Below are 22,719 nucleotides of genomic sequence, written 5' to 3' on the forward strand. Positions count from 1 at the left end.
CAGCGCTAATGCAATTGTAGGATTAGCCTGCAGAGACAGCGACACCCCCCTCCCAATTCCTCTGGGGTGATTTGGGGGGGGGGGGGGGGGGGGCGGGGCGGGCAGACAGACACGTACCCGGGGTCCCCCAAACTGCCCCAGTGCCCCCAGCCATTGCCCACCCACCCCTGTCTGCACTGAATCCCTGCCTCCCCGGGGCTGGAATTGCCCCAGCGCTAATGAGGGGCCGGGGGGGGGGCTGGGGGAACTGCAGGACAGCAGCACCCCTGGGCTGTGGACACCCCCCCTCCCTGGCACATCCCCGCTGCCGGCAATTACCGAATTAACCGGCTCCATCTGAGCCTGTCTGCTGCTGGGATGTGGGTCAGGGATTACCCACCCCCACCCCCCCCCGTGCCCCCCAGCCCGGCCCTGGCTCTCCCCATCCCCACCCCCCCCCCAGCTACACCACAGGCACCCCCACACCGGCAGGCGCTGGGGCAGGGGTGTCGCGTCCCCCCCCATCCCATCCCATCCCCGGCCAAGCGCAGGAAGGAGGTTCAGGCGGCCGTAATAAATACAAGAAAAGTTTATTGAAAAAAAAAAAGGGGGGAGGGAGGGGGCAGTGGGCCCCGGCCTGGGGTAATAAATAACAACTGTGCTCCCGGGGGGGCACCAGCTTACAAAATATGGCTCTGGGCAGCGGGGTCCCGTGGGGTCCCCAGTGAGGCTGGCGGGGGCTGCCGGGCACCCCGGTGAAGGGTTTGGGGGGCCCAGCCCCCCGGCACCCCCGGGAACCTGAGGAGGGGCTGCCCCGCGGGGGGCAGCTGGGGCTGCGGGAGGGTCCCGGCCCCGGGAGGGAGGTGGGGGAGCGGCCCCATCCCTGCCTACCTGAGAGCCGCCGGCTGCGGCCACGGCAGCGTCCCCAGAGCGGGGGCATCGGCTGCGGGCAGGGCTCAGCACCACCTGGGGCTCACGTCCTGTCCCCCCGCCCCACGGGCACCGGGGCTCAGGCCAGGATCTTCTGGGGGATCTCCACCGAGGCCTTGATGAAGATGGCGTTGTCCCGCACGTAGTTCCGCTTCTTGATGTCCTCGTGGGAGATGAACTTGGGGTAGCCGAAGCCCAGGGTGCTCTCGTCCAGGGAGCTGCGCGAAGCTCCCGGCTTCTGGAAGTTTTTCCAGTTGGGATCGGGGTGGAAGGTCTCGGTGATGTGCTGGGGCTTGGAGAGCGAAGGGTCGCTCTGGTCCAGCAAGGAGAAGGTGACGCGGTAGGAGAAGGGCCACTCCAGCAGGTTGTCGTACTCGCCTGGCAGCACGCGGATGTAGATGGAGAGGTGGCTGCTCTCCCCGCTCCCGTTGCCGTTGAGGAAAGCCGAGACCTGGAGCTTGTAGCCGTACTTGTGGGTGTAGAATGGGGGGCTGAAGAACTCGTAGTTACTGCGGGCTTTGGCCTCCTGCAGCTTGCGGGCGTAGTCGGCGATTTTCCAGATAAGGGTCCCGTCGCTGCTCACCGACAGCTCCTCCACGTCCCGCCGCAGCTCCAAGATCTCCTGCCGCTGCCGGCTCACCAGGGCGCACACCATGCCCAGGTGCACCTTGGTGCTCTCCTCCAGGTGCCGGCCCATGGCGAGCTTGGGGCACTGCGGGGACAGCGGGACCATCAGCAGGGGAGTGCCAGTGGGGACACGGGATGTCAGGACAGAAGGATGCCACAGGGACGGCACAGAGATGTCTTTGGAGCATGGGGGTACTGGAGCAGGACAGCACAGGGATGCTGTGGAGGCGCAGGGGTGGCACAGGGACACCTGGTTGGGTGGTGCGGGGACACTTGGGTGGCAAAGCGACACAAGGGTGAGGCAGCACAAGGATGGGGACACCACAGAACCACATGGATGCGACAGAGCAGAAAAGGGACACCACAGGGGATGGGACAGACGTCAGGGCAGGAGAAGTGTGGGGATGCTGTGGGGCACAGGGGTGCCGGCGCGGGATGGCGACAGGGATACCGGCACGGGGCTGGGGACACGCTCACCCGGTGCTTGCAGCCAGCTTCCTTAAAGGGGCACAGCAGCATGGCGGTGTTGCAGCTCTCCTTGAGGTGGGTGGGCACATCCTCCCGGGCGATGCTGGGCGTCCCACACTGGTTGGGGCAGGGCACAGGGTACCGGGGACACTGGTACTGGTGGTTCTGGGGACAGAGAATGGCCATCAGCCAGGGCCGGCAGCTGGCAGGGCAAGGGTCCCCGTGGGCCCCCTCTCACCTGGATGGTGTCGAAGACGAACTCCTTGGCGCAGAACGTGCAGGGCTGGGTGCGCTTGGGGCACTCGGCCAGGGCGTGCTGGGACAGCAGGCGCCGCATCATGCGGGCCCCACACTTGTTCTCGCAGTACACGCTCTCCTGGGGACACGTGCCCTGGTGGCCCTGGGGACCACAGCAGCAGCATCACCCTCTGGCTTCCCTCACCAGCCCTGCCAGGGATGGGGCCATGCAGTGCCCAGGTTGTGGTCCCCATGGCGTTCAGCCGGGCTGTCCCCACACCTAAGCTGTGCCCCCGCCCCCCAGTGTCGTGCACTGTCCCCACGGGCAGGTGTGCCCCCATAGCGTCCCCCATCCAGGCTCTGTCCCCATGGCCAGGCTGTGTGCCCTGCAGCCCATCTCAGTCCCCACATGGTGGCCCACATTGCACCCCCCAACCTGGCTACATCCCCATGATACCCCCCCTCCAGGCCATCCCCCCCCCCCCCCCATGCGTCCCCTGCCAGCTGCATGTCCCCCATCAGAGCCATGCCCCCTGGCACGGTGCCCCCCCCCCCCCCCCGCCATTACCCACCTCAAAGGCCTCCCCGGTGAAGTCGCTGGCGCAGAACTCGCACTTGACCCGGCGCTTGGGGCAGCCGTGCTGGACGTGCTCGGGCAGGTCGCGGCGGCTCAGCTTGGCGCTGCACCGGTTGGGGCAGGGGATGACGTTGAAGCCGCAGGTGCCAAGATGGGCCTGGGGGACACAGGGGTGGTGAAGTGGGGGCCGTGGGGTGCAGCCGTGGTTCCCCCCCCCACCCTGCCGGACCCTACCTGGAGGTGTTTGATGAGCCCGCTCCAGCGGCAGCCCTCCTCGCTGTGGATGCAGCGGATGGCCAGGCTCAGCACCTGCGCCTCCAGCTCTGGGTCGGGGTAGATCTGGGGAGGCAGCAGCAGGGCATCAGCATCCCGCGCCAGGCTGCAGGGGCATGGGGACCCCCCCAGCAGCCTGGCCGGGAGCCGCAGGCACGCTGCCCACGGCCGGATCCCCCCCGCCAGCGCAGGAACAAGCGCCCTTTGTCGGGAGCGGGTTTCCGCTGCTGGCCCCGCGGCACAAAGGGCTCTTGCTTCCGCACGGGTGCCCGTGCCAGGCCGGCGTGGCGGTGCCAGGCGGCTGTGCAGAGCCTGGGGACGGTCCCTTGGCAGGGACACAGGTGATGGGGACATCTCCTTGGAGTGCGGTGCCCCATCCACGGCTCACCTTGGCATAGTCCAGGGGCAGCTGGTCCTCCGGGCATTTGAAGACGCCTTCGCTGCAAGACACAGAGAGGGGTCAGGGTTGCTGGGGGCTGGGGGCCGGCATGTCACTGGTGACACAGTGTCCCATGGGGTCCCTGCCATCCCACCCCAGGGCATTGGTGCTGCCCCTCCACCCGTGAGCACTCACCCCAAACCAAATCCAGCCACAGCCATCGGGGAGCCACCGCTCTAATCCTGCTCCATCTGTCTGAGCTGGGAAATGCCCCCGCCAGACACCCCCCACGGGCAGCCCCCCCCCCCCCCCCCCCCGAGCCGGGCACAGTGGCCCCGGTCCCAGGGGGCCTGGGCCAGGCGCTGCAAGTGTGGCACCATCTGGAGCCCCATCGCCCACCCCAGGCCCCTGGGATTAAGCCAGGGTGCCAGCAGCTGGCCAGCAGCGGTGCCAGCAGGGGCCACAGGCACCCACAGCCCCAGGTGCTGGGGCCCAAGGGGACTGGGGGGGGGGCAACAGCTGGGCGCCAGATGTGCAGCCCAGACGCGTGGCCCCGGGGCTCCTGTTCCACAGGAAACGGCCCCACCAGCCACTTCAGGGAGGCAGGGGGCCGGCACAGCAGCTGCCCTGGGAGGGGGCGTCCCCATCCTGCTGTGTCCCCAGGGTGGGGGGCTCCTCCAGAGAGCTGGCCCTGGGGAACAGCCCTGCTCAGCCCTGACCTGTGGAGGGGCAGCATGGGGGGGAGACGAGGATGGAGCCAAACGGGCAGCGCAGCTGGTCACCTCTGGCCCCCATGACACTGTGCCCAGGGACAGACGAGGGTGGCATCCCACATGCCATTCCCGGTGGACACTGCGACAAGAGACCATGGGCACAGCCCACAGGGACACGCAGGGACCCCGGGACTCTGGTGTCCCCAAGGTGGCTCTGGAGGTGGCCATGAGGTTGCCGTGCGTTCGCGCAGCACCTGCACGTCTGATGACCGCATGCCCTTGGCAAGTGCCGTCAGGGCCTTGGCCGGGGCTGCCAAGTGGATGGGAGACGGCGCAACAGAGCCAGCAGTGGCACCCGGCACGCGCTGGCCTGGCATGCCCGGGCACGGTGCGGTGACATCCCCTGCAAACAGCATCCTCGTGCTGGGGGTGTGGGAGCAACAACTCCCAGGAAAAGCAGCACAGTGCTGTGAGGCATGAGCCCCACGGCCACAGCCAGCCCCACGGCCGCAGCCAGCCCCCCCATGTGCCCGGCCTGTTTGCAGCGGGTGTTTCCATGGGTGGCACCAGGCACTGGCTGCGATAAGGTGCCCCGGGCCAGGGCTGAGCACCCCACCCCTGCCCAGGGAGCCCAGGGCCGCCATCGGCCCAAGGCTGCCATCGGCCCGTCGCCTCTCCGGGGGCAGGCAGCCCTGCCAGCACCCGGTGCACGGTGTGGGGGTGCCAGGGCAGGTGGGGAAAGGGGACGGTGACCCGAAGCCAGCGCCTAATCTCCGACAAAGCCTCCCCATTCCTCACGCTCGGCCGGGCAGGGAATGTGCTGAGGCAGCGCCCGGGGGGACCGTCCTTGCCTCTGACCTTCGCCGCGTGCTGGGGCGCAGCGAGGTGATGGGGTGGGAGCCCCGGCACCCCCCAGCCCCACCAGGCACCGAGGCAGGGCAGGATGGCTCAGCCCATGAGATCCCCAAAACTGATCTAGTACAAAGGGTGAGGGGCTCGGCGGTGGGGAACCCCACATCCAGCCGCCCGCGGGACGGATGCGGGAGGGGAGCGGAGGCGCTGCCTGGCACGGGCCCCGGGGAACGCCCGGTTTCACAGAAACCGGCAGCGGTGACGGTGCCCGCCGTGCCCCCGGAACGGGCAAAGGTCGCTCCGTGCCAAGGCGCGGTGCAACCGCAGGCGGCGGCAGAACCCGGGGTGACGATTCGCGCTGCCGCACGCCCACCCCGGGGGGCGCGGACACCCCCGGGCCGTGCCAGCGTGGGACCCCCAGCACCGCACCGGGCACGGAGGGCAAGAACCGGGCAGCACCGGGTGGCACGTGTCCCGCGGGCTGCCCGTACCTGGGACATACCGGGGGGGTAGGGGGGGGTCCTGGTTCCGCGCCCCCAGCGAGCACACAGGGCCTGGCCGCGTCACCCGTGCGCGGGGGGTGGCCGGACACACACCACACACACCCCCGCTCGGCTCCGGGCAGGAAGGGGTTAAGCACAAATCTTTGCAAGCGCTCGAAACTCGCCGCTCCGGGCTTCACCCGGGCCCCCGCTTCCTCCTCCTCACCGAGAGGGGCCACGGGCCGCTGCACCCCGCGAGGCGGCTGTCACCGGCTGGGCGCGCCCCGCTCCCCCCCCGGCCCGGGGCGCTCCGCACCGCGAGCACTCCGCACCCCCGGGGCACCCCGCACCCCGAGCACTCCGCACCCCCGGGGCAACCCCCTCCCCGGCCCGGGGCGCCCCAGGAGCACCCCGCACTCCGGGGCACGGCCCCCCTTCCCCGCCCCCCCCCTCAGCGCGCAGGGCGGCCCCGCTCCCGGCAGCAACGCCCGGGGCCGGTGCGGAAGGGGGGGGGGGACGCGGGAGCACCCGCCGCCCCCCGGGACGCGAAAGCCCGGATAGGGGTTGGGGGTACCCCGGGGAGCTGTACGGGGGAAGGGGTGCGCGGCGTGACGTCAGGCCGTGACGTCAGGGCAGGGCTCACCTGAGGAACTCCTGCAGGCAGGTGTCGCAGAAGCGGTGGCCGCAGGTGGAGACGCGGACGGGCTCCCGCATGGGCTTCCCGCAGAGCGGGCACAGCACCCGCCGCCGCGGCCGCTCCAGCAGTTTGTAGTCGTAGCCCGGCATCCCGCCGCCCCGCGCCGCGCTCCGCGCTCCGCGCCCCGCTCCGCGCCTCCGCTCCGCGCCCGGCTCCGCCCGGGGGGCGGGGACACCGACCAGGCCCCGCCCCCCGCCTCCGTCCCGCCCCCCGCCTCCGCCCCGCCCCCCGATGGGACTGGGTAGGGACCCCCGGGGGCACCGCAGGGGTGCGGACCCCACCGCGCCGGGCAGGGGCACGCCGGGAGCCTGGGAGCATCGCCCGCAGCACGGCACAGCGACCGCCCGCAGCCCCCCCGGGGGGTCGCACGGCACCTGCAGACCCCCCCTCATCCCGGCTGCGGCCTCCCCTGGCCCTGGGCTGGGGGTACGCAGCGTGCCGGCCTCGCTGGCCCTGCGCCCCCTGCACGCAGCCCTGGCTGTGCCCCCGACATGCCCGGGGCGGGGGGGGCACCTCCCGTACCCACCCTCCCCCCAGAGAGCGCCCCGTGTCCCAGCCACCACCCGCGGCAGGGTCTGAGCTGGGCAACGGCGGAGCAGGAGGCGGAGGGACTGCCCTGAGCACCCCCCCATGCCACAGCCACCGGGGGACACACACACGCTCCGGTGGCTTCATCTCGCTCCGAGCTCACCCCCGGGCTGCAGCCACCAGCATCCCGCGGTTCCCAACCTCCTGGCAAGAGCTGGGAGCAGGGAGAATAAAAGCAAATCCGTCTGGCTCCAGCCCCCACTCCGCTCCGTCAGAAACCGGAGCAGCATATGGCAGGATTTGCCCCTTTCCCCAGAGAGGGAGCCGAGCAGATGACAGGCTGCCAGCATGTGTTAGTGCCACCGCCGCGCTCCAGCCAGCTCCCCGCGAAGGGCGGCAGTTGCTCCAGCCCCAAATGTTAGCAGTTTTCAATTAGCAAATGGCAGAGGAGAGGGATTCCTGGGGGACACGCTAAGCAAGTCAAGCTCCATCACTTGTCACTCAAGGAGCTCACGTTACCCTTCTTCCCGAGAGGCTTCTGCTTAAAATAAAATCCTCAGCAGCCCGGGGGGAGGAGGGCAGGCAGCCTGCCTGCTCCTGCCGGAGCTGCCAAGGAGGGATGGGGGGCTGATTCCTGGGGTTACCCCAAGGGATAACAGGTTTACCCTGCCACAGCCTGAGCCACAACAGGACTTTAGCTCCCAACACCCAGACAGCGGGGAAGCCAGTGCTGGCGTACTTTGAGCGTCAACAGGCACCGTGGGGTCTTCCCTGAGCAGCCTGCGGTGGAGAACCTGGAGTTAAACTTTAACCAGCTCCCAGAGAGCCTGGATACCCAACACCTCAAAACAAATGACAGTGGGCAATGTACAGAGGGCAGCGGGGCACACCAGGCACCTCTGAGCTGTCACTGGGGTGGCACCAAGGGCTGGAGATGCTCCCAGGCTGGGTTTGCTCAGAGCTGCCCCCTGCCCCCCCCCAGGGCAGGATCTACCAGTGGCCCCAACGGCCAGTCTGGTTCTGCCCCTAGGTCCCAGCAGCAGGCCCTGGAGCCAGGCTCACCACCCAGCCGGAGAAAGGCGCTCCCTGCCACCTGGTCCTGTCTCAAAAGCATCCCCGGACACGGCTACAGGACCAGGCTCAGGCCAAAAGGATGGACCCTTGGCACCCCACGGGGGGACGGGACACCCTGTGCCTTCCGCATCGCTCCTGCAAGCTTAGAAATCCTGTGTCTCTAATGACAGGCGTGAAACAGAGCCGTGTTTCATCACTGTTTACTGCTTCTCTTTGATGTTTTCAAAATTTTTCTTCCCTAACCTCACTGAAGAGCATCTCTGCTAATTAGCCAGGAGCCGACAAAGCCATCAGAAGGTGCTGGCTGTGCCGGCAGGATGGCTGGGAGGTGTCAGACCCTGCAAACAAAGATCCCCTCCTTTTCCCCTCTCCCTAAGGAAAGCCCTCCCCGCACACAGCATCACAGCCAGGCGTTTGTCTCACACAAAGGCGACACTCAACCTCCGGGCAGGGCAATTCCCTTTGTGGAGGCGATATGTTCTCCATCCCCCCAATATGTTCTCTGTCCCCCGTGATGGGTCAGTTCTTGAACCCTTCTGGGCTCGGGGAGGCCTCCTGCTTGCTTCCCCCAGCCTCCCCCTGCCCCATCCCTCTGCCCTGTGTATATATATATATACACACACCTAAACTGGAGGGACAGAAAACCAACGCTCCGGCTTCTAAAGAAGTTAAGGTGGAGCGTTTTGCCACAGGGAAAGGAGCGGGGAGAGTCCTCTCCCTGCTTCTGGGGACTGGTGCCCAGAGAGGGCAGGGGTGAGGGGAGCAGGGCGGCTGGACAGACGGACGGCAGCCGCACCTTCTGGCAAACCTCCTGGGAACGGGGATACAACCACGATGGAGGTGCTGGGATCAAATCAAATCAGCCCCGGGCTAGCAGCCAGTTTGGGCTGATTCCTACTGATGGCGATGGCCTGGGTCAGCAGGATCTTATCGAGCATGGGAACGGGCTTTCCCTGGGTGACAAGGACCGCGGGGGACCTGCACTGGCCAGGATGCGCAAGATGGGACCAGGCAGCCTTATCCCCGCATCACCTCCCCTACCCGCTCCCCTCCGGCCCTGCCTGCCTTGGCAGGAAGAGCTGTGGGGATGCAGCCGATCCACCACCAGCTCTGCAGAACACAGGAACAAAACAAGGATAAAGGGAGAAGCCCTGAGACCTGCAGTTTTCACCAGGAGCTTCTGCAGGGAAACAAAGCAGCAGACGTGAGGAATGCAACTGGCCTATTTGCCCGGGCTGCTCTCTGCCTCCGGCAGCGCGGACATGCCTCGGCTTGTCATTTCAAGAGCTATTGTTGCTCGGGGCTGGGGGCCTCTTTGTTTCCTTTACCCTTTCGCCAGGGTTGGTCACAGCCCAGTATTAAATTATTCAAATCATCTTGCCGGGCTTCACAGCTGAACTCCTGCACGGAGCGCACAGGCTGCGAAATCCCAAGGGCTCCAGCCTTTGCTGCAAGCCCTCAGCCCAGCACAAAGCACACTGGTCCACACTGGTTCCCCCTGCCTGGAGTGAAGCGTCCTAATATTCAAGGTAGTGACACCTCCAGCCCCAGCACTGCCAAGCAAAGGCATCATTAAGCCCTAAAAGAACCAGCACAGGGGTGGGAACAGGGGGGCTGCCAGGGGCCTCACCCCTGGATTTGGCAGCCCAGCTGGAGCAGGGAGAGCCTGGCTCTCCAGGCTGCACATCCCCTGGAACAGTGGCATCTTGGTGCCACCACTGACAACTCAAAGGGTGGCAGAGCCCTCTGTCCTGCCTGCCAACCCTGCCAACCCTCAGCCCTGGCGAGGCTGCAGCAGGAACGCCAGCCCCTTCTTATGGAATAGGTTTGTACATGGCGTGGGGCAAGGGGAGCCCCGAGAGCTGAGCACAACACAAGACAAATCTGTTGCTGTAGGAGCTGCTGCTGCTGCCAGCTCAGCGCAGGGAGGAGAGGCAATGGCCCAGAGGGGCTTCGAGGCAGTTTAACCCAGCCCTGCAATTACCCTGGTGCCCAGGTTGGTGTGGGAGCGGGGAACATCTTCCCCTCCGCTGACACCAGGCTGCCGGAGCCGTCCCTGTGACCTACAGCACATGGCGAGTGCCAAGGGATGGCAGAGACTTTGAATTCGAGTCAGCTTCCCGGGATAGCAGGGTGTAACCGCCTCAAAAGGCAGCTCCACAAGAAACAAAAACGGCAGGGAAAAACCCATGCACCCACCCTGGCAGGAGCCAAACAGGGAGGCCGCGTCTGCCGTCAGGGCTGCACACACCTCTCCCAGCCGGACAGGACCTGCTCCCTTCCCCAGCCGGAGCCTGGGAGGCGAGGGAGGAAAAAGCAGGAGACCTGCAGAAATTCATTACCTTTCACATGACAGAGGGATCAGTTGGCTTCTACCAGAGCCCAGCGAGGCTTCCCTCATTGAAAACAGGAAAGAATCACAAAAATAATTAGAGAGATTTCATCTCAGCCAGCTTATGAAAGCACTGACTTTATACACAACAGATTGGCAACAGCACAAAGATGGATGTGAAAGGCAAGAACATTTGCAATGTCAGGCAGATCAGAGACAGAAGCTCATCAAAAAATGGCCCAGGGCAGATGTAAGTTAAAAAAAGAAAAGAGGAGGGGAAAAAAAAAAAAAAAAAAGAAAAAGAAAGGAAAGGAAACGACCCTTCTGGAGATACAAAACCGTAACTCCTGTCTGTGACACAGTGATATGCCCCCTCCTGTCTGCCGAAAGGATCCCCGGTGAAAACTCATCATCTTCCTGGAGAGATCTGGGTTAAAAAACTGCAATTACAGACAATCACTTGCTGTGTTTTGCTGCCTTCCACTAGCTCAGCTGGGAGCCAGTGAGCTGGTCAGCAGCAGGATTTAGGGGCCTGAGGACAAATGTCAGCTGGAGAATCCTCTGGTAAGCTCCTGGGGCCAGGAGAGGCTGTAATTGGAAAGCTCCAGGCGGCGTTTTGGGAGAGTGAGGCACGCTGCGCCGCACAGAGAGGCTGCTCACGCCAGGTTTGGCCAGCCGTGCAGGCCAGGACCCTCAAAAGCGTGATGAACAGCTCAACAAACGGGTGAAACGTTGCGGGGGGGGGGATGGGAAAGAACACACTTCTCTAATTAGAAAAGAGGTTTGCACTTAGTCACCCAGCGTAGCGCCTGGGGCCCTAACTCCAGACACTGCTGTGCAAAGGCTGACAGCTCTCTCAGACACCAAGCTGTCAGCCCGGGCTTTGTAACCAAAGACAGCTTCCATGGGGGAAAGCAACCTCTGTGCTCCTCACCCTTCCACACAGGCACTTCCAGTGGGGAGGGGCAGAGCCCCCACACGACCCCCTGAAGGCAGCACCGGAGCTCTGGGGATGTCCACCCCACAGCACGGCCGGGGCAGCGGCTCTCAGGCACAGGAGGTTCACAGAGAGCCTTGTTGATTTGGTGAGACCAGCTCCGGTTCGGTGGCAACCACCGTCGGGAGCATCCTGTTTCCAGATTGCTGCTTTTGGAATGCAGCTGAGGAGCTCCAGAGCCTGGGGACACAGGTCCAAGCCAGGCCACAGTGGGCAGCAGCAAGAGGACAGGCATACCAGGTGGCTGGGGGGAGCCCCAGGACGGGTATACGATGAGGCTGGATGTGGCCCCTCTCAACTCAAGCTCACTGGGAAGGTGCCTCTTCCACGGCAGCTGAAACACAAAGGGCAAGGACTAAGAATAAGCCATAAGCTGTCATCTCGGTGAAGCTCCAGGCCCTGCCCCACACAGGCCAGATACCCAACAGATGGGCACACCATCCCTGTCCTGCCACCCCAGAAAGCCACTGCAAGGCCTAAGTAGTGGCGCAAGCAGGAGGCAATGCCCAGCAGCCAGAGCCCAAGCAGGAGGAAATGCTGTCTCCTGAGGCTTGTGCCCTCCTCTTCCTTTCCAGCATGCCCAGCTTCTCCCAGTTACTCCTGCGTTCACAGCGGGATTGAGAGAAGGGTGCAGCAGTGGCCTCACTTGGGCAGAAGCCGAAGCCAGTCAAAAACGGTGTTGGCCACACGGGAGGAAACCGCAGAGCGGTACAGAACTGCTGCCCCAAAGGTGCAGTGCTGCTCACCTGCACCAACACCCTCTCTGGGCCAGGTCACAGCCGCAGCTGACAGCAGCAATGACAGCACACGTGTCACTAGCTCTTGTGTTCTCTCTGCAGAGGTTTCCAGGCAGACTAAGCTGCGTGAAAGCCCAAAGCCAGATCTCAGCTTTTTACACAGCTCTCGATGCTTTTTGTACCCTGATCGCTGAGGGGTGCTGGAGCAGGCACGGCTGCTGCCCTGACACCACTGCTGCTGCGTTTGCACTTCCAGTACCGGGACAAGCGGGTTGAGGTTTTGGACAGTGCAGAGGGACAGCAGCGGGGCTACACCCTCAGGCCCTGCCCTTACGGTGCTGCAGGGGGGAGCCCACGAACAGCTGCTGTGGGGTGCAAGGCAACTCCGGCAGCGGAAGGGGAGAGCAGCCCACAGCCTTCCTGCAGAGACAAAACCCTTTTACTCCTGTGACAAACACCCTACTTGTTCCCGAGCACAGGACTCGGCTGTTCCCTGTCCCCTTCACGTGGCAGCACATATCCCATGAGAGCTGGGCACTCGCCGGGGAGGAACGGGAGCCATGGCTGATTCCGCTGCACTGGGGCAGTCAGCTGGGCCTCCTCCCCTCCGGGGTGTAATTAGCCTCCTTGAAGTGGGCTGGGACTGGAATCCCTCAGCCCAGCGCCGAGGCCATAATCGGCCTGGCAGAGGAGGAAGAAAGGCCCCTCCAGCAGTCTGGGCCAGGCTCCCATCGCACACCCAGGCAACGGAAGGGCAGGTCACACCATGGGCACATTTTAACCGCGCAACGATGCTGCCTTTGGCTCAAGCAGAGAGGAACCACATAAACCATTGCTATCTTTTCCAAACCACAATGGAAAGGCAGCAGCCAAAACGACGCCTCAAATCTCAGCTTCTATTTCAGCAGCATCAATTAGAGAGCTGCTCTTTTTGGATACTCGGTGGACCGCCAGCACACTGACTCCCCATCAGCCGCAGCTTGGCCAGCCCACCTGTCTGGGAGTGCATGAATCCCCCTCCGCTGCCCCTTTGCTCCCCTAGCCCAGAGGAAGGGGTAGCATCAGAGTGCTGCATAGCAGAAGGGGAACTTTTGTGGCCTTTGAGTTATTTCTCTTCTACAGCTCTAGAGGGACTAGAATAACACAGAGCTCGTGTGCCAGGGTTACTCACTACAGCTCCAGTCACAAGGCATTGTGGCTGGCTGGGCTGTCATGACAGAAATCACAGTCATGAAGTTTCTACTCACGCTTTACTGCCAGCAGCGTGTTCCCGTGACAGCAGGCTACGGAGGTCACCAGGTAAGGATGCGTCTCCTCCAGCTGCACCGGCCTCGGCACTCCTGTTTCCTCATCCTTCCTGCCCAGGCGTCCCCTGGCTCCTTTGCCCCACGTGCACACCTCCCCTTCTGCAGGGGGATACATACAGCGTGCTGCACACAGAGCTCACCAGCAAATAGGCCTCCCATGTCCCTGGTACTGCCCTGCGCTATCTCCCAGGCCTGCCTTGGCCACAGCACGGGCTGCAGGCAGGGGAAAGCCAGGGTCTGCTACAGCCCAGGACACAGGGGCTTCAGCCTCACCTGCTCCGATGGCCACAGTGAAGGCGTCCCCACAAGCCACCACAGTGACCTTCATTGCCTGGAGCCCCACAACCAGGTGGGGTACGCGGCTGTTGCGGCAGGAGTTGGTGCCCAGCTGCCCATGCTGGTTGCTCCCAAAGGTGTAACACTGGCCAGAAGCTGACAATAGAGATGAGAGAAACAACTGGGTGTCACCCGAGGATGCGTTGAAGCCCCTGAAGCTATTTGCCCTCTGCCATGCTGATCACCCTGCTCCAACAGAGCTCCAATGTCAGGAGCAGGGTGCCTCCTGAGCCTCTCTGAGGTCTCTGTCCATGGGAAAGAGGCAGGAGGAAGAGAGTGAAAACGCAGGTCCCCCCTCGGGGATCTGGGCACACACCCCTCACCTGTGACTGCAGCCGAGTGCGCTGTACCGATGTCAGCGCACACAATCGGCTCTCGGTTCAAGGGGGCCGACTGGGCACACATGAACACAGTGGCCTCTTCCACCTGGTCCTCTGGGGAAGGCTCCTCTGCCGAGCTGATCCGATCTAGGCCCAGCTTGTTACACCTGCCCGGGGAAAAGCACAGTTCAGAGCTGCCTGAATGCAGCCTGGCACAGACACCCCAGAGAGAAATCCTGCCCTAGCATAACCGCCCCACCAGCAGTGTGATGCTGGGGGGTAGGATGGCACAGAGGTGTCTTCTAGAGCCCCTTGCCCCCTCTTCTTGGGCCAGACACAGGCTGGCAGGCCCAGGAAGCTTAGGCAAGCTCTGGAGCACAGACCCTTACCCCTTTTACCTGTTGCTCCCGCAAGCAAGAATCTGGTTCCTCACTGTGAGGACCATGGAGGAATCAATGCCGCAGACAACCTTCTGAGCCTCATGCTCTGGCGGGACTGGGACCTGCTGGGGGGAGTTGTGGCACTCCAGGGTGCCCAGCCCAAGCCGACCTGGCAGGAGGAACAGAGCAGGGCACAGCTGATGGCCACAACCTGAGCACAGCCCCCTGAACAGCACTGACATAGCTGCTGCAGGAGCCCAGCCTGGGATCTGTTGCTGCAGAAGGCAGCAAAACCCAAAGCACAGGGGCCCTGGTATGTGGCGAAGCAGCTGCAACCCTTCCACACCCACCTAGCCTGGCACATCTGGAAAGGACTGCAGGCAAGCAGGGCCAGCGAGGGAAGTGGGAACAGACAACAGAAAGCACCAGCCCTGTTTTGCAAAGCAGACATCTCTTACCATTATCCCCCCTGCCCCAGGCAAACACTTCCCGTTCGTTGGAAACCGCCAGGACGTGAGACGCACCACAGGCCACCTGCACCATCTCGTAGCCCAGCAGGGCCTCCACGATCTTGGGCTGGCAGGGGAAGAGCAGCAACCGTCAGCCGAGACCTCCCAGCCTGCCCGGCTGCTCCCATTCCTCCCACCCTGCCCCCCCAGCCTCAACACAGCGCTGGCAGCATCCCAGTTTTCATCCAACACAAACACCAGCGAATTTTTCTGTTCCAAACAGTCTTCAAAGGGTCGAGAGACTACGTGCATGCAGCACAGAAGATAATGCAAACATCTCTGGGGCAGAAGCAAGCAGCCAGCACAACGGTTTGGAGAGGGAATAGGTTCAGCTGAAGGGTTGGGATTCGCCCCCTTGCCCATGTGGGGAGTGCCAGGGGCTGTTAACGCACGCTCTGAGCAGGCAGGGGCTTGGTGCAGGATGCGTTGGCTGTAAGGCTCTTGTGCAGAGGAGCTGCGAGCTATCGGCTACATATTCGTTAGGGTGTGGAGAGACCAGCATCTCTACGTTTTGCCCAGCCCCTGCTGTGACCTGCTGTTAGATCTGACACCTCGCCACAGCGAGCCTCATTCTCATTATCTTCTGCAAGTGAAAAGCACCATTTGTTGGGATCTGGCTGCTGCTCCCAACTGGTCTCCCCTCCCCAGCAATAAGCACCGAGCAGCTCAGCTCCGGACAGAGCAGGAATGAACGAGCCAGCTGACCACAGTGACAAATGGCACCAGTCCTCGGGCTCGGCTGGAAGCCATCGGCTGCTGCCACATCCGAGGGCAGGCGAGGAAGAAGCTGGAAGGCAGCAACGGGCCCTCAACCCTAGTGTTCCGAGCCAATCGGAAACACACATCTCTTCTTTAAATACTGGCTCTTTTGAAAAATAACTTTTCTCAGTGAACCCTGGCAGCTGCAGGCCAAGAGTGAAGCAGGCAGGTGTGTGATTGGAGGCAGCCTCCAAGCTGGGTGCCTGCCAAGAGCAACCACAAGGCAGCTCTTGACTTCCCCCACACTCAAAGGGATCATTGTGCAGGGGGGGGAGAGAGAGAGAGAGAGGCAGGTTGGGTCTTTTAAAACCAGCAGTGACAGGGAGAGGAGGGGGAGGGGTTCGGATGCCAGAGCACGCCTGGGATGCACATCCCTGGAGCTGGGATGAGCCCTCTCACGTGGCACAGAAGGCATGATCCATCCTCTACCCTGGGGGAGCAGCACGCCCAGCACCCTCACAACAAACCTGGCTTACATCCGTAAAGTTTCCATGCCCCAGACAGCCATTGCTGCCGCTGCCGAAAGTCATGATTATCCCCCTGTCTGGAAAAGCAGAAAGAAGTCGTGTTACTGGCACACGTGAGGCCCTGCAAGGCACACACAGACCGTGGGGCTGGCTGTGGCTCCCAGGACAGTGTCTCTGCTTGGACCCACTCTGACTCATAACTTGCTGCAGGAGCCAGAAGCCTTCAGCAAGCTTCCAGAGAGCGGCAGCCTCGATGTGCTGCGACAACTCGCCAAACAAACAGCAGATGATAGGAGAGCACTGAGATAACATTATTGCAGCTGTGCACGCAGGAGCTGCAAACTCCAAGGTCTGACAAGGTGTTAAATACACAGAGACACTCATCGCCCAGCAGAAGGGTGGCAGGAAATGCCATGGAGAGGTAGGACAAACCCATGCCCATGACATTTGCCAGTTACATTATCTGTCGTTAGCTACCCTGATCCCCAGCAGAAGTGCAAACAGGGCTCCCAAAGGACCACTGGGAGGGCTTTGCTCTGCAAACACAGCCTTGGGCTAGTATGCGTGCTCCCCTCCCAGTCAGCATGCCTCCTGGCCCACTCTAAGGGGGTTCAGACCCTGCCTTCCTGCAGCTGAGGACAGCCAGCCCTGCAGGAGCTCACGCTGACTCCTCACAGCAATGCCAGTCACTGCTTGTGTCTGTGTCGCACTCACAGAGCACATGACAGAGAAAGGCTGAAGGTCCCAGACGCTGCCCACGCTGCAGTCCCCACTGTACAGGTCAGTTCTGTCTTCAGGTGACACCAATGAAGTCAGGACAGCAAACAGCAGAGATTTGTGGCCCTCCCCACGTGGCACAGACCTTTGGGACCAAGCTGTGTGGCATCCTAGGAGGACCATGCCTGCCATTTCTGACCTCCACCTGGTGTAACATAAGAGGCCACAGAGGCCTTCATGTCACCCCAGCCCAGCGCATCACATCGCTCAGGCTCCTCTCCGAGCAGGCTCCCCAGGCAGTCACGCTGCATTTGCAAGGCAGCTGCCGTGCAGAGGGGTCTGGGGCTCAGCCAGGAGGCAGCAGCTCACCTGTGAGGCAGGCCGTGAAGAGATCACCGCAGGACACGTGTTTGATGGTCACACCAGACTGGCCCTCCAGAAAACGGGACACAAACTGAGGCTGGAGCTGCTCGGTGGCTCCTGGGAGAGAAGGGCCTCCTGCAGTACCCATCGGGGGAGCCTGGCAGAGAGAAGTCATGTCAGCTGCTGCACCTCCATGCAGCAAGAGCTGGGCTGGAGAACTCAGACGAACCCTTTCCCACAGGCTTATTGGTGTTACCTGCCACCTGGACTGGACAGCAGTCCTGGAGAGCACAGTGCCAGAGCCTATGCAGTGAGCAGGAACGTCTCCTCCTCAGAAATCACACATCTGAGATTTCCACAGCCACTGCTTGCCCCAGGTTCCCTGTCACTCACCTCCCACATGATGAGCCGCCCTGATTTGGTGACTCCGGCCTTCTGCGTCCTGCCAGCAGATACCTGCACCACTTCGGTGTTAAGCATGGGCAGGCGGAGGGGGGTGGTGATCCCGCTCCCCCAGGTGTAGATGGACGACAGCAGAGGAGGGATTCCTGTCCTGGCTGAACCACCTCGAACACCTACAGGTCAACAAAGAGAAATCATTAATGTGGATCCCTGACTCTCTTTGCACAGAAAAAGAAACAACACCAGCCAGTCTGGGTGCCAGCATAGCTGCCTGCCAGCCAGCACAGCCAGACCAGTGCCGGTCCAAGGCTGGCAAGGGGCTGCTGGGGAGCTCCCTGCCAGGGCTGAAACACGTGGGAACAGCTCCTTGTATTTTATCCTAGAACTGAGGAAAGTGGCCCCACGACAGCTCTAGCCAAATTGCTACCAATGTCAGCTGCACTGCCCTGCACCAGGACAGCCCCCCTCGGCACCACCGGCTGGTTCCCAGCCTTTGCTGGAAACAGCAGAAATTTGATTCAAGGGTTCAAAACCTAGAATAGGCAGCTGGAGAAAAAGCATTGCTTGGTCCCCAGAGCAGAGGTGCCCGTGGGCTCCTCTGGGGTTCAGGGAAGGTGACATCTCTTAACTTTCTCTCTCCAGAAGCTTGAGGGCCTCTCTGACCCCATCATCCAAAGGAAAGGTCCTTCTGAATGGAGCTGTGTTGAACGCATCATGTCAGGACTCACCCCTCTGCCTGGCACTGCTCATTCGTCCTCCCGTCCGGCTGTGGGTCACTGCCGCCACTGGAGCCAGGGGTTTTTCTGGCCTGCCAAACCAAAATCCAGTCCTTAACATCAGTGCCGCCCCAGAGGTCCCACAGAGCCGTGGATCACAGCAGGTCTGGACAGAGCTGCAGCGTAAGCCACAGCTGAATAGCTCACAGAATTGCCTCGGAAGGTGCTTTAAACCACCTGAGAGAGGGGAGTTGGCATCAGTTTGCTTCCCTTTGAGCTCATACTCTCTATTCACTGCCACTGCAATGACAAACCCGCACCTGCCATGGCCCTGAGCCACTGGGCCAGGCTCAGGCCGCAGCAGCTGCACACTGGGTAACACAGGAGAGCTGCACAAGGACAACACTCTTTGGAGCTCATAACCGAGACATACAAACTGATCAGACACGTTGCAGGCTGTGGTAGCCCCTCCCCAGGGACACTAAGGTGACAGTGTCACTTGCCTTCTCATTTTGACACTGCCCACATCAGTGTAGAGGTTCAGAAGGGGCCGAATGCAGATGGCCTGAGCCATGATCTCATTCAGCTGGGGCCGCTTGGAAGGATCCAGGTTCAGCATGCTAAGGATGAGCTGGCGCAGGTCAGGGCTGTAGCGATCCGATATTGGGGCAAACGTCCCGCTCATGATTTTCAGCACTAAGGCAGGAAGATTCTGGAGAGAAAACAAAAGAGAGACATACAGTGGCTGGGTGGTCAGAGGTGAGGCCAAGGGGCGAGAAGTTTTCAGCACTGCTCTCTGCCTTCACACCTCCAGGCTCAGTGAGAAGAGTGATCCAAGCACACATTTTCACCTCTGTAAGAAGCCACAGCTCCCTGCGCTACATGTAAACCATATCCCTCTTACCGCAGCTTCAAAAGCCCTCTTGAGGCTGGCAAGTTCGTACAGCACACAGCCCAAAGCCCAAATATCACTCTTCTGGTTGTAAGGCTTCCCTTCACAAAGCTCTGGGGAGATGTAGCATGGAGTTCCCACAACCTAGAAGAGACAAAGAAATTTACCACAATGCTGAGAAACTGGAGCAGCGAGGTGGAAAGAAAAATGCTGGGTTCAGAGAGCAGTATGCAGGCTGGCTGGAACACCACCAACCGAAGCATAGTAGAGCTGGGGTTTTGTTCCCCAGTGTCAACATCTGCCTGGCAATCTCAGAAAAAAACATGAGGATTTGCCTTTCCAGTGACCTTCCTTGCACATGCAGATATTATCTCTAATTTTGCTCCTATCCACGTGAGAGAATCAGAGCCCAGAGCAATATGATATAAATGTCTAGCCACATTAGTCCAGGTGGGGAATGATATTCAAATCTCAAGCAGAGAGAGGAGATTAAGACAAAGTAGGATGGTGGGGCACAGGCAGAAATTCCATTGCCAAGTATGTGTCAGACGAGCCTGCAAACACCACCCCTCCCACTGTGACAGCAGGAGGAACACTGTTGACCCTCACCAGTGAGCCCAGACACCCCACCCTCTCCCAGGCTTGGGTAGACAAGTCTTTCTCACCTTTCTGCAGCCCACGGAGCTGCAGCAGACTTGGGCGTGAAGACTTCAGCCTGTGTAAACACCAAGGAGCAAGGCAGCATTGCGGATGTGGCCTACTGCAAGTATGCTACCTCCAACCTTGCTGCCTACAGCAGCTTCCAAGAGACTACTGTGAGCCTAGCCCAGAGTTTCCAGCCTGCTGCCACAGTGGGAAGTAGTTCCTCTACAAAGCCAGGCCACTCACCGTGTAGGCTTTGCTCTTGCTGCTCAAGATTTTGGAGATGCCAAAGTCTCCAATCTTGACGATCATGCGATGTTTGTCCAAGAGGATGTTTTGAGTCTTCAGGTCACGGTGCAAGATCTGCTTGGTGTGCACATGGTGGAGAGCCAGCAGGATCTGCACGAAGAAGTGAAGGATGGTATCTTCATCTAGCAAGGAGTTGCAGCGCTTATGAATAAACTCTGCTAGCGTGCCCCCTGTAAAGAACAACAAAGGGCTGTCAGCAAGGGTGGCTGCACAGGGCAGCGCAAACCCAGCCTAAAAGCCAGGGGAAGGATTTAGCCATGGCATCCTAACAAGCCAAACGCATGGGAAAAGGCACATCCTGGTGGGATACACAGCACATCCTCCAGTGCTCCTGTGACTGTGTGGAGAACAATGGCAGCACAGTTGGTGGGACAAAGAAACAACGAGGGAGAAGTTACTGTTGACATATTGTCAAAGGCCGCAGGAAAAGAAACGCTAAAATTATAGCTCTTGGAGGAGGACATAAACACGGATGGCAGAACAAGATAAGCCTGTTCTGTGAAAGAGAACTCTTGCAGTCCAGGAGGCCACGTGGCACTGAGAGGCCCCTATCGCAAAGGGGAGATCCAGATTCAGGGCTCACATACAACTTTTAACAAACCATCATGCAAATGTTGATTTCATCTTAAACTCCATGGCAAATCTCGTTAGAAATCACACCTTCCCATGCAAAGCTGTGGGACCAACAGCATGGCCGATAGCTGACACAGGGAAATGTACGTGAAATCTAAGCCAAGGGCAGATGGTGGCACACTTATCAGCAACAGAGGTGTTAGAAATATCTTTGTTTTGGATATGATTAGCAGGTGCAAGGCATATAATCACAGAGTGGTGGAGCTGGGAAGGGACCTTGGGAGGTCATCTGGTCCAATCTCCTGCTCAAGAAGGGCCACCGACAGCTGGTTGCCCAGGACCATGACCTATCTCTTGAGTATCTCCAGGGATGGTGACTCCACAACCTCTCTGGACAACCTGGCCCAGTGCTCAGTCACTTGGCCCATGGTCACCTTGACCCCCAAACCCTCTTCTACAGAACTGTCTGTTTGAGAGATGTGTTTGGACTTTTCTGGGGTCCCCAAAGCACAGGATCTTTACAAGGAGCACAACATGGGGCCATAGCAGCTCAACTCAAGGAAAACTGAGTGCTTAGCATTCCCTGGACCTGCCGAGGAACCAGCTATGGGTGCTAGGGAGATGAGGGCCCACCTGGGGCATACTCCATGGCGATCATGAGCGCCTTGTCCTCCAGGAAGTTCTCATAGTACTCGATGACATTGGGGTGGCTGAGCAGCTTGAGGACCTGGCACTCATTCTGTGCTGCCAGCCGCTCATCCTTGCTCATCTGCTCCACAGGGATCTGCTTCAGGATCACCAGCTTCTGGTCGGCCTTGCGCAGGCACAGGTGCACGATGCTGCGGGGACAGGGCCTCAGCGTGGGGCAGTGGGGGGGGCAGGGCCAGGCCACCCCCCCCGGGTGACACATGGCCCCTGTCCCCCTGCTGCCATGGTAACAGGGCCTGCAATCCCCTCCCCCCCCCCCCCCCCGGGGTGTCACACCCCCAGTACCGTGTCACCCCATCGCCATGGCAACAGCCAAGGCCTGGACACACACCCCCCACCCTCCCGCAGGGCGCCACACGCCGGCTGACCCCCGTGTTGCCATAGCGACGGGGCCCTTGCGCCTTGTTACCATGGTAACGCGGCCTGCGGCCTCCCCCTCTTCCCCGCCGTGCCGTAGTGCCGGCGCTCCCCCCACACGCTTTGCCACGGTAAAAAAGACCAGGAGACCCCCACCCCGCTTCCCCCGCTCCCGGTGCCCCCCTCGGCGCCACGGGGCCGCCCCCGGGGCCGCCCTCACCCGAAGGCCCCTCTCCCCACCACCCGGATCCGCTCGTATTTCTCCATCCCTGCCTCGGCCGGGCCAGGGCTCCTCCCGTCTCCATGGAGACACTTCCGGGAGCCGCTACGGCGGCCGCGGGAGGACAAACCACCGCGGGCCGCGCCCGCCCCCCTCCGCCATGTGTGTAGGGCTGCCGGGGGGAGCACTGGGCTCCCTACTCCGGCCAGGAGGGGGTAATACCGCCCCGGCTGGGTCCCCACGACCCACGAGGGGGCAGGTCCCGGCGGAGAGCTTTGGGGTGCACTGGGCTCAGGCTGGGGGGCGCCCCCTCAGCAGCCTCCGGGGGGGCGCTGCGCTGCGGTAGGGCCAGGCACAAAGGGCCCGGCTCCCCCTCCGTGTGTGTGTGTGTCACCCAGGACCACGAGCACCCCTGCGTGCCCGTGACGGCTCCCACAGCCCGCAAGGGACCTGCCCTGCACCCGGGGGTGGCCGGGGACAGGCCACGCCACGTGGCCGTGCTGCCATCTAGCGACACTGAGCCCGGCTCCCAGGGCGGGGGGAGGGCAGCCCCCCCGGCCAGCCAGCGCCCCGCACCGGGGGCAGTGGTGGGGAAGGGCCCACCCCCCCCCCCCCCAGGAATCGGCACCCAGCCCTGCCCCGCGGCCTGCCCAGCCGGCCCTGGCCCGCTGCTCTGAGGGGGCACCGGGACCCGCCCCGCCCCGGGACCCCCCCACACCGATTTCTCCGTGCCCACCGCACGCCCCCAGCCGCAGCGGGCCCGCAAGTTTCGGGGCTGTTTTCCCAGGGGGCGGCGGTTTTCCTGGTGTTCCCGCCGGGCCGGGCGCTGCAGCCACACAGGCCAACAGATGTGCAGGGCC

General features: G+C 61.9%; 2 protein-coding genes across 2 annotated transcripts; both read right to left on the minus strand.

The window, feature by feature from the left end:
- Positions 1-550: 550 nt before the first annotated feature.
- Positions 551-6,357, minus strand: TRAF4 (TNF receptor associated factor 4). Its single transcript, XM_037373839.1, has 7 exons — positions 6,161-6,357; positions 3,480-3,531; positions 3,053-3,157; positions 2,814-2,975; positions 2,243-2,404; positions 2,014-2,169; positions 551-1,621 (listed from the first exon to the last, which is right to left on the minus strand). The coding sequence occupies exons 1-7, from the start codon at positions 6,301-6,303 to the stop codon at positions 989-991; spliced, it is 1,413 nt and encodes a 470-aa protein (XP_037229736.1). The 5' UTR covers positions 6,304-6,357; the 3' UTR covers positions 551-988.
- Positions 6,358-10,264: 3,907 nt separating this feature from the next.
- Positions 10,265-22,012, minus strand: NEK8 (NIMA related kinase 8). Its single transcript, XM_037373827.1, has 15 exons — positions 21,860-22,012; positions 21,208-21,413; positions 19,939-20,171; positions 19,063-19,194; positions 18,662-18,870; positions 18,171-18,250; positions 17,434-17,615; positions 17,047-17,197; positions 15,961-16,037; positions 14,684-14,801; positions 14,244-14,394; positions 13,849-14,012; positions 13,463-13,621; positions 13,130-13,288; positions 10,265-11,479 (listed from the first exon to the last, which is right to left on the minus strand). Exons 1-15 carry the CDS (start codon positions 21,904-21,906, stop codon positions 11,451-11,453), a joined length of 2,097 nt encoding a protein of 698 aa, XP_037229724.1. The 5' UTR covers positions 21,907-22,012; the 3' UTR covers positions 10,265-11,450.
- Between the last annotated feature and the right edge of the window lie 707 nt (positions 22,013-22,719).

This window comes from Falco rusticolus, chromosome 1 (assembly GCF_015220075.1).
Source record: "Falco rusticolus isolate bFalRus1 chromosome 1, bFalRus1.pri, whole genome shotgun sequence".
Classification (NCBI taxonomy): domain Eukaryota; kingdom Metazoa; phylum Chordata; class Aves; order Falconiformes; family Falconidae; genus Falco; species Falco rusticolus.

What these genes read in the sequence shown, in the direction of transcription:
- NEK8 (XM_037373827.1), bottom strand. Translation starts at nt 21,906, where the DNA reads ATGGAGAAATACGAGCGGATCCGGGTGGTGGGGAGAGGGGCCTTCGG. An exon ending in GAGCAGTGCCAGGCAGAGGG is followed by an intron (nt 17,616 to 18,170) that starts GTGAGTCCTGAC and finishes GTTGACCTGTAG; the next exon opens with GTGTTCGAGGTGGTTCAGCC. An exon ending in CTTGCTTGCGGGAGCAACAG is followed by an intron (nt 14,013 to 14,243) that starts GTAAAAGGGGTA and finishes TTCCCCGGGCAG; the next exon opens with GTGTAACAAGCTGGGCCTAG.
- TRAF4 (XM_037373839.1), bottom strand. Translation starts at nt 6,303, where the DNA reads ATGCCGGGCTACGACTACAAACTGCTGGAGCGGCCGCGGCGGCGGGTG. An exon ending in TCACCGGGGAGGCCTTTGAG is followed by an intron (nt 2,405 to 2,813) that starts GTGGGTAATGGC and finishes TGTGGTCCCCAG; the next exon opens with GGCCACCAGGGCACGTGTCC. An exon ending in TCGTCTTCGACACCATCCAG is followed by an intron (nt 2,170 to 2,242) that starts GTGAGAGGGGGC and finishes CTCTGTCCCCAG; the next exon opens with AACCACCAGTACCAGTGTCC.